Source organism: Eurytemora carolleeae, unplaced genomic scaffold (genome assembly GCF_000591075.1).
Source record: "Eurytemora carolleeae unplaced genomic scaffold, Eaff_2.0 scaffold799, whole genome shotgun sequence".
Classification (NCBI taxonomy): domain Eukaryota; kingdom Metazoa; phylum Arthropoda; class Copepoda; order Calanoida; family Temoridae; genus Eurytemora; species Eurytemora carolleeae.
In genome coordinates this window covers 68,373-81,469 of record NW_019396721.1, presented here as the reverse complement: position 1 = coordinate 81,469, position 13,097 = coordinate 68,373, and the positions used below count along the sequence as shown (strand labels likewise).

The window sequence follows — 13,097 nt, the reverse complement described above, 5'->3', positions numbered from 1 at the left end:
TATAGATTTGGGTGAACGTTCCATTCCAAGTTATGGAAAGGGGTGAGCGTTTCCCTTCCTAGTTATTGATAGGGGTGAACGATTCCATTCCTAGTTATGGATAGGGGTGAACGTTCCCATTCCTAGTTATGGATGGGAATGAACGATCCCATTACTAGTTATGGATAGGGGTGAGCGTTTACGCACAGACAATTGCAATAGTTTATAATATACGACCTGTTAATTTTCTGTTGCTCGGGGGTTAAATTCAGAATTTAATGGTTCAATCGTGACCCTAGCACCCAGTGTATATTAAACAGTAAATTGATAGATAATATATACCGTAAACTCATTTTGAATAAAAGTTCAATTTTCTAAAAAATCGTCTTGATATTATTATTATTATTATAAAGATTTATTCACACACAAAGATATAAATACATATATAAATGGTGTAGTTTATATTTGTTTAAATAAATTTTTGAAAATACAGGTTTCCAACACAAAAAAAGAGAAAAATATGCAAAATTATATACAATAGACGTCATTTTTCAGTTCTTGTAAAACCGGAACTTTCCATTCATGTTCCAATGGGACATCAAAATATTTCATTTGTTTCTTAACTAACATTTTACTAAGATCAGAAAGATTTACAGAACAATCATTTCCAATAGAAAATAAATTTCTGCCAAGAACTGTGTTAAGGTCATTTTTACATAAATTAGAAAGAAAAATAATGCAAAGCTTAGAACTTGCTTCAATAGTCTTTCAATCAAGTACCTATGCGTATCTCTAGGTACATTAAAAAGAATTCTAATAGCAGTATTCCATGCTGTATACAATTTTGAAACAATTGCTTGTCGAAAAACAAGTCTGATCCTATTTTTATATTCCTTTATCAATATCACTATTTCGTTTTGTGTTATGTAGTCTGCATTGCATGTGTACTGTACATTATATAGCTGCTTAAAATACGGCCCTGTACTTGAAATGTACCATAGTTTACAGTGATATATGCAGTAATTGAAGAGTATGAATGTATACTAAAAAATATAATGAACTTTTATCCAAATAAGTTGAAATACACATACACTATTACAGCCTCCACACAAAGAGTAAGACTTGAACCACTTCTTCATAGAGTTTTTCTTGTGTAAAGGGAACATTGCATCTTGTTTCTTGTTTGCCTATTAAAAATTCTCCAATTTATAATTACCAATCTATCCCCTCCCCGTTACCTTCCCCCTCTCCACTCTCCACTTCCCTCCCCCTTCCCACTCTCCACTTCCCTCCCTCTTCCCCCCCTTTCCCTCCCCCTTTCCTCGCCCTTCCCTTCCCCTTCCCTTCCCTCCCCCCTCCCTCCTGCTCCCTACTCGTATCTGTGTTAAACCTTTTCAATCTGCAATTGGCAATACATCTTTGGTGCTCAGTCACTTAATTGGGTTTCATAGTGAGTAAATTATGAGAACGATACGAAGGGAACCACGGGGGGGGAGGGTTATACTCTACCACATCTTTCCTCATTTGAAATAGGGGAATACCTTTTCTTGTATTATAGTCCAACATTGATGAAAAAAACTTCAAATTTGTCGTCAGTGCACTTTATCGAAATGTATTTAAACAGTTACGTGGTACAGGTATATGTTATACAAAACATTTGAACAGTTACGTGGTTCAGGTATAGTTATACAAAACATTTGAACAGTTATCAGAGAGGTAGAAGAGCTGAGAGGTTTTACAGTTTCATATTTTTGGTAGACTTTCTGTAGAATCATCATTAGTTTAATGCAGCATTGATACGTTTTACTGTTCAGTGGCGTTATTGGAAATATCTTAATAGTATAATTACAAGCGCTATAAGGTTACTAAAAAGTGTAACCCACTATTAGAAACAATTTACCCATAAATGGGGATCGTCGTTAAACATTTTGCTCTACAATGTCGTTTTAAGTTTTAGAATGTACTCGAAATGTACTCGTTCTTATTTCCTGAGAATTTCAAAAAATTCAAACATCTTTTTATGTCATTTATTTTTAAAAATATTTTGATTGAAATGCGCAACTTATTCAACGCTGTTGTACAAAAACGAACGACGTTTAGTAAACATAGAAGCCTGAAGACACTTTATTACAGAGACTCCCGTTATATACAAATTACTAGAATTAAACATTTTTAAACCTTGAAAAAAGACATTCTTTCACATCTCATATCAGATAAATGTTTCCAGGGTACCGTTGTAAATCGGACATTGTCAATTTTGCGTGGAGGGTTACTTGACGTTCCACTTACAGTCCCTTTAAGCGTACAGTTGTACCGTCCCTTTAAGAGTACAGGTGTACCGTCCCTTTAAGCGTACAGTTGTACAGTCCATTTAAGTGTACAGTTTGGTGTACAGTTGTACAGTCCCTTTAAGTGTACAGTTGTACAGTCACTTTAAGTGTACAGTTGTACAGTCCCTTTAAGTGTACAGTTGTACAGTCCCTTTAAGTGTACAGTTATACAGTCCCTTTAACTTTCGAACCTGGTTTCATTCCTGAAATTATTTTTTTTTTCGAATTGTTCTTGTTATATCATAAGAATATTTAAATTATACCAATGGTGTACTAATTGTAAGAGTTTGCAATGAAACTTGTTGTTTTTGTTGTTTACATAACATCATGCAGTACACTTACATTAGCAGAAAAATATAGGTAGGAGTAATTTTTAAAAAGGAAAAAAAAATTAACATTTAATTCTGTTTCAATACTTGTGTTCATTATGAGATTTAGTTTACTTTTTTACCTTCAAATGTAAAATCCCTAAATCTTAGCAAGCCAATGTTGTAGACCTTTGATATTTCAAACTATAAATTTGATAAATCCAATCATCTTAGGTTTAAATGTCAAAGGTTTACGCCATCAGATTGCGAAAATATAGGAGTTTAAAAATTTGAGTTTGTGACAGAGACTTAATTTTTTTTCTAATCCATTTTTCTTTTCAACATTTGAAACTTAAATGTTTTTGATCATGTAACAACATAGAAGTCATAAAGAAGACATAAAGAGGTATATCACATCAGGTTGAAAAGATATCAGGATTAGTAAAATCGAGTTTAAAGGAACTGTAAAGGAAAAATGTAAGGGGTATAGGCTGAAACCTAAGCATTTTAGAAGTTGATCGGGACCCATAAGAGTTCTATCTGATGTTTATACTGTCCTGGCAGGGCAGTATCATTGTCACGTGATACAGACGGAGACACGTAACAATGATACTGCACTGCCATTGGTGGGAGTTCTGATCACCTGATACGAACGTAGTAATTGTATTATCAATTATATCTAATAAAAATTAAAAATTATTAAATTTAAATAATATTAAGAGCAAACCTTAGTTTTTAATGCTCCTCTGGGATATCTCGTTTTCAGATTGGTTTCGTATTTGCTGAATATGATCTGTTTAAACCTGTACGATTTTTCTTACAAAATTATATATATATAAATTTTCGTATAAATTTGACACAGTTTTATATTAATTTCGAGACAGGAACATCAGATAGAACTGTTAAGGGTCTCGATCAAATCCTAAAAAGCTCAGGTTTCAGCCTATTCAACCTTTCATTTTTCCTTTACAGTCCCTTTAAGAACAAAAATAGAAAAAAGAATGACATTTTCCAATTGAAAAAGATCAAATACACATTCATAAGATGCCTGAGTCTAAAACTAAAGAACGAAAAGTTTTGACTTAAATTTTAAGTTCATGGTTAAATGCCACTTCTGACTTAATTTAAACCTGAACTTTAGCCGGGAAAATCTGAACCAATCAGAGAAAAGGATTTACGGAGAATATTACATGACCATCGCTAATCAGCTGTTATTGCGTAACCGAAAACAAAACACATTTCGAGTTACAACCGTTTTTTGGGTTTACATGCAAAAATTAATTAATCTAAAACGTGAAATTTCTTTAACAAGGTTTTCACTTTTAAATATATCGTAAAGTTGAATGCCACTTTCTCAGCTGAATGAAGACTGAATAATAGACTAATAGGGAAAATGCAGGATTTCAAGATTTTAACCCTGTGTTTAAATTTTAACTCGTCGATTTCGGCGAGTTAAATATTTAACCACAGGGTTAAATATTTAACCTCATGGTTAAAGTTCAGGTTTAAATTAAGTCAGAAGTGGCATTTAACCATGAACTTAAAATTTAAGTCAAAACTTTTCGTTCTTTAGTTTTAGACTCAGGTTTATGAAAATCAATTAATTAGTGATTTTTTTAGAAAGAAATCATCAAAGAAAAAAATAGAATTTGAATATTTACCTGAAAACTATCAGGTCAGATTTAATCCTTTACAATTTCCCTAAACTAATTCAGGAAATTATATTTTCACGGGATTTTTACTTAATCTGTAATACGGAACAATTTTGCCGGGATTTTTCCTTAATTTAGTTTGTTTAAGGTTAAAATTCAAGCCTTTAAATGCCGACACTCCTGTATTCCGAGTCCATTAGCGCCTGATTCAATCAGGGTTCAGTCATGTGTTTGTTGTCTATTCTAAACCAATAGAAATAGTTTAGCGGTAACATCTATCTTTCTATCTATCTCATTTTCCAATCAGAGATATGAATCCTTCAATCGGCGCTATCAGTAAATAGAAATATTTACTTCTACTGAGACTATGGTGCCGAACGTAGATATGATATAATTTCCCAAATTATACAAAGACACTTGCTTATATAATTTCATTCCTTTATAAAACCGAAAAACCTCGAAAACAAACTTTGAAATCCGCAAAATTTAGTATGAAATCCAGAATTTGTCAGTGTTAGTTGAACACGGAAGATATTAAATTCTTCAATTATTGTCCCAGAACAATTATAAGAAATAATAACCCAAAAGATGTTCAAATAACAGGAAAATACACGGGATATTAATTCTCTGAAAATGGAGTAAAAGAATTCAAATATCTTTTCAAGTTTGAAGAACGACAATATCCTCCTTATCGTATAAATCCGATTATGGGCTACATAAAAGCCGACTGACGAGTACTATTGTGAATTTATAACGCTTTAAATCACGCTGATTGTTCCTTTAAGTCGTTTTCATACTTATAATTAACCAAGGAATTGAGTGTTTCTTTCAATCTAAAATTTTCTCATCCCTATATCTTTGCAACCTTATGGTGTACACCTTTGATATTTAAATTTTAAAGTATCTATAACATGGGGTTGCAATGAAAAAGGTTATAGAAAATTCGGAGTTTGTGGCAAAGACTCAATAGTCTTTGAAGGATTGTTTAGCTATTTTGATTTCATTTCATTCTAAAGCCTCATTTCTTTTTCGAACACATGTCCTTTCAATAATTCCTATATTTTAGAGCCCAGAAACTATAATTTGTAAGAAGCCATCAAAGGAAGGAATAATTTACTTTGAAACAGGACAAATTGAAAATATTTAACATTTAAAATAAAAAAATCCTTATTAATTATATTTGAGGATGTTTTTAATTCTTTTATGGGGTTGAAGAAGTAATCTCAAGTGACACTATATTCATACAAGAGTGGGAATTACGATTCTTAAAGGGAGTGACCGGCAATGTTTGGTTGTTGAAGTGAGAATTTAGTATTGTGGAGAATTTTTTTTATAGGATTCATTTGAGACATATGAACCTTTTTATGATATAGAAATACTGAGTTTGAGTGTAAAGTCGACGTTCAAAATCATTCATTTTGGTGGTTACGTTTTGAGAATCGATTTTTTTAGATTATAAAATATCGACGACAAATAATGTAACAAAAGTTATACAGTAAACTAATTAGTCGTTTAGGAACAGGTTGAGAAAATAAAAATTAACTATTATGATCGAAAATAAGTAATCTTATTCAGTTATTGGTTTCTGTAATTTGTCTCATTCTTCACAAACATTTTCTGTAATTTTTATTGAAAAGACAACATTTAAAGAATTTTAAAAAATCTGCGAACAAATTCGTTAAGAATAAGAAATTTAACATTTAATGATGAAAAGAAGTAATTTATTGACAAATTTCTATTGAGAAATATATATTCCTAACCATCTAATTAGTTTACTAGACTATAGAACTTTTACAATATTTTTTTTATCGTCATTATTTAAAAATTTGAAAAAATACCAATTCTTAAAACGTACCCACCGAAATCGAGGATTTTGAACGTCCTAAAAAATTCTCTACAATACTACAATCTCAGTTCAATCATAATACATTGCCAGTCACTCCCTTTAAAGAAAAAAGTTGAAAGGAAAAATCCATGTCATTTGATCCTAATCAAAAAAGTTTTTATTATTCAAAGAAAAATGACACAAGTACAAATAATATATTAATGTATTAATAGAGTTGGAGGGTAATTATATTCAAATACTAAAATAAGTACACAACTTGATTGATATACATAAATATATATATTGCCTGTCATTCAAGTAAATTAGTCTTTTGATTGGATACACGTAGGCAGGTAAACAATTTACACTATTCAATATAACACAATTTGTTTTTAAAAAAATCATAAATATTTTTTCTTGGTCGTATGGATGATAAATTAAAAAAAATTGTCTGTACTATACGTTGTACTATTTTGAAGGAACATTCTTAATGTAATCCTGTATTTTGTCCTACTTATTTTTATTATCAAACTGCTTCTTTGCAAATTGAAAAAATTCACTTTGATTCTTATAAAGGTGATATTTACTTTGAACTACTGCCGTTGAACTATTGCACATGGTGCCACGTGTAATAGTTCAAACGACCAATAGTTCAAACAATAACATTCTGTGGGCATTTGAACTGTTTATTTTGCTCATTTGAACTATTAAAAACAAAAGTTATCGGAGCCGAAAAATATATATGTTTAAATGAGCAAACAAAATTTAGTTCAAATAAGCCAAAAAATAGTTCAATTGAGCAAAAAAATGGTTCAAATGAGAAAAAATAGTTCAAATGAGCAAAAAATAGTTCTAATGAGCAAAAAAATAGTTCAAATGAGCCAAAAAAAAAATAGTTCAACTGAGCAAAAAATAGTTCAAATGACCCCCAAAAAAGTTTCAATGTGCCGAATAAAAGCTCAAACGAGCAAATAACATATTTCAAATGAGCAAAAATATAGTTCAAATGAGCAAAAAAAATAGTTCAATTCTGAGCAAAAATATAGTTCAAATTAGTAAAGAAAAGGTCATGTAAGAAAAAACATTGTTTAATTCAGCCAATAAATAGTTTAGTAATTTCCTAATATACGATTTTTGGATCTCCCCCCCCCCCCCTCCTCCTGTCCATTGCTTTGTAGACGACATTTCCCATACATTGGAGCGCATCGAGAATAAGTAACCTTACCACACAACCTTGCACTAATTCCACTAATAAAAGAGTACTTGAAGGTGGTGGAGGGAGCAGCAGTAATGTTTGGAGCTATTTAACAGCAGGAGTTGTTTCGCTTAACGTTGCAGCAAATATTGTAAACAATGCGAATGAAAACAACAACAACAACAACAACAATAACAACCAGGATAACACAAACAATAACAACCAGGTTGGTTTTGTTGTAACAATGTGCACTGCGGCAGAACAGAAGACCAAACGCTACAGAGAAAAAATTTAAAAATACACGAAATAAATTGAGTCTTTGCCACAATCTAAAATGTTCTAACCCCTATATCTCTGTAACCTAATTTGGTGTAGATTTTTCATTTTTCAAACGTAGATTATTTGATCCAATATAATTCACAGGTCAAATAAATATGGGATTAGAAAATCAGAGTTTGTGGCAAAGACTCATCTCCCTTTGGATACAGTATTTGGAATTGAAACAGAATTTAATATTATAATATTAGAAAAGTTCAAATTCATACAAAATTACAAATACTCATATTTCCTTTTATAGTTTTGATTTTAAGAACGGTCCAAGAAGAAAATAGGTTATTTGGTCGCATGTAGACTCGCCTTAAGAACTTTAAAACTGTTTTATTCTTCTCTATGGGACTTCTATTAAAGAAGTTAGAAACTGAAAACATACAAGATCTAATGTAACATCAAATTTACTTGACGCAATTTAAAAAATTTAGTATATACATGGTATATATATATGTAATGTATATATGTAGTATATATTACATCTATATATATGTAATGTATACATATGGTTACCAAAAAAAGTGGAATAATTGTCGTCTTCTTTATTTGTTTGAAAAGTCGCTGAGAATGTGATAATGTTTAATCCAAAGATAATATATTTTCAAAATATATCAGATGCAGTTACAAAATCCTTAGTGATATTTTATAATAGAAAAAAGATAGAAGATAACAATTAATTATGTTTGGATTGAAGTATAAATATGTAGGATAAAATTAATTATATTTGGATTGAAGTATAAATATGTAGGATAAAATTAATTATGTTTGGATTGAAGTATAAATATGTAGGATAGAATTAATTTTGAAAATTTTCGAAACAGTATGTTTCCAACAGCTGTAAATTTTTATACAGAACGTTTGGAAAAGAAATGAAATAAATTTAAGTAAGATTTTTGTATTCAAAATTAAAATCATAATTTTTTAGAACTTTGGAAACAGTGCCAATGGAAATACGAACATGAATATGATAATCCCTGGTCGAAAATTTCAAGAAAAATTAGGTAAATGTTTTTAACTCATCAAAAATTACAATAATTGTTTCAGACCAATTTATAAAAATATCAATTATATGAAGTTATTTTCTAGAATTCACGAGTAAGACACTAGAGTCCTTGGAAAATACATTGATATACCTCTCCTGCAAACTAACGGAGGTTAGAATAAGATTTTAAGCAAATCTTGAAAGTCAACAATATTGTTATTCAGGAATTAAAAAATGCATCGCAATTACCTTGTTTTTTTGGTTTGTAAAAAATAATGCAACATATATGCAGATATATTTAATTTCAAAGGAAAAGCTATATTTAAGCTTATCCCCAAACTTTTAAAGCACTGATAAAATATTTTAAGGTATTCCTTATATACCTAATAACTCTACTAAAGCACTGATAAAATATTTTGAGTTATTTGCTATAAACCTAATAATTCTACAAAAGCACTGATAAAATATTTAAAGGTATTTCTTATATACCTAATAATTCTGCCAAAGCACGGATAAAACTATTTGAAGGTATCCCCTATACCTAAGCCCGCGATTTAAAAAATTCTGGAAAATACGACTCGGGTCTAGGCTGTCGTTGGGCCTTATTTATGGCTTGAACTTTTGGATTCAAGCTGCATCTTATTTTTCACAGAGTTGAGTTTTAAAAAACCGGTTTAATATTCTATTTGGCGGATTTTCATGGTAGGAATTGGCGCATTCCAGGTTTTTATGAGAACATTTCTCAATATTGAGCCTTATTCTCCACTAAAACCAACCAAGGTCAGTTTTATTTTCATTGGGCCTAACTCTTTAAGTCGAGCCGAAGATCTTGCAGCTGTCAATCACATGACACAAGCTGTCGTCAGAGTTGGGTCGAAGATTGGGTCTTAAAGTCGGGTTTAAGGAATTACGGCTCGAGCAGAAGTTTTTAAATCGCGGGCTCAGATAACTCTGCTAAAGCACAGATAAAACTATTTGAAGGTATCCCCTAGACCTAATAACTCTGCTAAAGCAAGGATAAAACTATTCAAAGGTATCCCCCAGACCTAATAACTCTGCTGATAAAACTATTTGAAGGTATCCCCTAGACCTAATAACTCTGCTAAAGCAAGGATAAAACTATTCAAAGGTATCCCCCAGACCTAATAACTCTGCTAAAGCACGGATAAAACTATTCGAAGGTATCCCCTAGACCTAGTAACTCTCGGATAAAACTATTCGAAGGTATCCCCTAGGCCTAATAACTCTGCTAAAGCAAGGATAAAAATATTCGAAGGTATCCCCTAGACCTAATAACTCTGCTAAAGCACGGATACAAATATTCGAAGGTATCCCCTAGACCTGATAACTCTGCTGAAGCACTGATAATTATACTTGTACTTGAAGGTTTCCCCTAGGCCTGATAACTCTGCCAATTCACTGATAAATATATTTGAAGGTTTCCCCTAGGCCTGATAACTCTGCCAAATCACTGATAAATATATTTGAAGGTTTCCCCTAAGCCTGATAACTCTGCCAAATCACTGATAAATATATTTGAAGGTTTCCCGTAGGCCTAATAATTCTGCATAATTAACTGATAAATATATTTGAAGGTTTCCCCTAGGCCTGATAACTCTGCCAAATCACTGATAAAAATATTTGAAGGTTTCCCCTAGGCCTGATAACTCTGCTAAATCACTGATAAAATATTTGAAGGTATCTCCTAGGCCTGATAACTCTGCTAAATCACTGATAAATATATTTGAAGGTTTCCCCTAGGCCTGATAACTCTGCCAAATCACTGATAAAAATATTTGAAGGTATCCCCTAAACCGGAAAACGCTGCTGAAGCACTGATAAAAATACTACACCTGGCTGCTGGATTCATTACTGCTGACATTCTAGGCAAATATTTAAACATAAACGAATATTGTAAAGCAACATTTTCAATGGAGCAACTGCAGCAATTAACTACCCAATTATCTTAAAGGCAAACTGCTGTTAAGTAAGGTCTATAAACACTTCATATAAAGAGGGGCATGTCCGATTCCCAACAGTACTTTTTAATATTATCTGATCAATTGATGGAAGATATTATCTTTTTCTAGTTTGAAACGTATTTAATTATGATATTTTCCGCAATTGATGCGTAAGTCGTTTTGCAACTAAAAAACATAATTGAATATGATCAATTTAAAAATGAATTACTAACCATTGTGTTTTATTCATTCTTGATTTGACATACCACTCTTAAAATAAAAATAAGTGAACGGTCCCTTTAAAATGCAGAGTGACTCTTTTGTAATTTCAGGAGAGTTAAAAAATACACAACAAAATTCAAAGTTTGTTGTTTTGAATTGATTTCATTGCAAGGAATTGAGTCTTTGCCACAAACTTTGATTTTCTAATCACTATATCTTTGGAACCAAATGTTGCATACCTTAGATATTTCAAACTATAAATTCTGTTAGATCAAATAATCTGAGTTTGAAATATCAAAAGTTTACAACATCGAGTTCTAAAGATACTGTGGTTTAAATATTTGATTTTGTTCCAAAGACTCAATTCCTTTCTGTTTTAGGATTTGACAATAGTTTCTTAGATTCCTACCTCTTTAATCTCAGGTTAATAAAAGTTGAAAATAAAACTGGAACATTCTAAAAAGTATTTTTTTTATTAAAATTTATTTATTCTATTTTCTCTGCTTTTCTTTTAGCTATTGTATAAGTATGCGCACTGTTAAAAGAAAGTCTAACGTTTTTTCATCTTCGAGTTCAGTATTACGAACAACAGATTTTTTACAGTGTATTGTCTTATGTTCAATATAGTGAAATAGCAAATATTTCTAGTGAGAATGGAAGTAATGGTTCCTGTCCGCCTGATCTACTTGATGCTCATATTTCTAAAAATGCCGAGTTGTGATTCTAAATCTAGACTGGATCATATTCGTCTTCCTTCAAATCAGAGAGTAAAATACATGCCTATGGATTATAAGGTCATTTGTCAATTGAATTCATACTTTGTTATAAATAACATATATTATTATGTTAATCAATTTTCTCCTGGATTATTTTTTTGTTAAAACATTTTAATGATTTCAGGAAAAGGAGGCGGTTACTGTTTGTCCCGCCCCCTCTTCCTCTAAACCAGGGGGAGGTAATATTGTTATGACAAATTTTATAAGTTTGAAAAAAGGTTTTGTTTAAATAAAATTTTTTCTTAGGTTTCAATGTTTGGACCTTTCTCACGGCAGCTGTTGTGTCAACAACAATCGCTGGAAACATTGTCAATAATGTCAACAATAACAACAATAATAATAATAACAACAATAATATAGTGAGTAAAATAGAACTTCTTTATATGTATTTTCTTGATATATAATCTATAAATACCTTTTTTGAAATAATATTATTTATGTATTTTAAAGATAACTTTATATAGTCGGTTAAGAAAGTTGACAAAAATTCGACACAATTTTACCTCTTGTAGTAAAAAGTTTTTGACTAGATTAATCCAATTTTTGTAAAAAAAAATCCAAGATAAAAGTCGAGATATGAAACGACAAATGACGAGTTTATTGAGTCGACTTAAAGTCGACTTCTGGTAGCAAAATGTTGAGTTAAAGCCGACTTTTATTAGCTGGGTTATGAGCAATTATTACAGAATCAATAGCTGTAATAAATAGCATAATAAAAATCATATGAATTTTTTTTTCAGGACAACTCAAACACCAACAACCAAAATTTCTTCAACAATGCCAACTCAAACATGAACATGAACATGGTTACCATGGCAATGGGCAGATATTTTTCACAGCTCAATGATAACCAGAGCATCCTAAAATCTGCAATAAAAAATTGCGCAAAAACAATAATTTGCAAATCAGCGAACTTTTCAGAAGGACGGAAAAGTTTAATTCCAAAATTAGTCAGGTATTATGATAATTACTATTTATGAAACATGTTCATTAACTGTTTTTTCTTTTTTTATATAGTTTGATTGCTGGACTTCTGATTGATGATAATTTTGATCTTTTAAGCCTTGAAGATCTTCTAGAATCTATGAAAATTAACGATTGTAAACAGTTTTCTTGTTTTCCATTCTAATATTTTAAACATGTTTTAAACGATAACAATTAAATTTACAGGTCCCTTTAGAATTAGATTTTTAAAAGCAATACACTTTATTTTCTGTGATCATCTTTGTCATGGGAAACCCCAAAACTTTATTAAAAAGCCTTTTTCTTTATTTATTCAAAGTAAGACTAAAACTTGAAAAATATGAAATGAGTTAAACTTTGTTTTATTATCTTCAGTTTAATCTGACTTTTGATTTTATTATCTGAAAAGTGGATTATATATTAAAACCAATAAAGTTATTAATTAACACATGTTTTATCATTAATGTATGTATTTCAATTAAAACGAAAAAGGATTAAAGTAAGTTTAGTTTATACTAAGCTAAACAAAGTATAGATTTTTAATATCTGGTTTTTGTAAAAACACGAAAAAGAAATT

At 30.7% G+C, this 13,097-nt stretch overlaps 1 protein-coding gene and 1 long non-coding RNA gene across 2 annotated transcripts; both read left to right on the top strand.

Moving 5' to 3' along the window:
- The first annotated feature begins 7,365 nt into the window (after positions 1 to 7,365).
- Positions 7,366 to 8,770, top strand: LOC111707778 (uncharacterized). The gene is made up of 3 exons (XR_002766526.1): positions 7,366 to 7,515; positions 8,542 to 8,617; positions 8,703 to 8,770. It is a non-coding gene; the product is annotated as an uncharacterized LOC111707778 (long non-coding RNA).
- A 2,748-nt stretch (positions 8,771 to 11,518) lies between these two features.
- LOC111707777 (probable serine/threonine-protein kinase DDB_G0272254) lies at positions 11,519 to 12,855 on the top strand. The gene is made up of 5 exons (XM_023480927.1): positions 11,519 to 11,575; positions 11,682 to 11,736; positions 11,804 to 11,916; positions 12,298 to 12,512; positions 12,575 to 12,855. The coding sequence occupies exons 1-5, from the start codon at positions 11,558 to 11,560 to the stop codon at positions 12,684 to 12,686; spliced, it is 513 nt and encodes a 170-aa protein (XP_023336695.1). The 5' UTR covers positions 11,519 to 11,557; the 3' UTR covers positions 12,687 to 12,855.
- The last annotated feature ends 242 nt before the right edge of the window (positions 12,856 to 13,097 follow it).

What these genes read in the sequence shown, in the direction of transcription:
- LOC111707777 (XM_023480927.1), top strand. An exon ending in TTCCTCTAAACCAGGGGGAG is followed by an intron (nt 11,737 to 11,803) that starts GTAATATTGTTA and finishes ATTTTTTCTTAG; the next exon opens with GTTTCAATGTTTGGACCTTT. An exon ending in ATAATAACAACAATAATATA is followed by an intron (nt 11,917 to 12,297) that starts GTGAGTAAAATA and finishes TTTTTTTTTCAG; the next exon opens with GACAACTCAAACACCAACAA.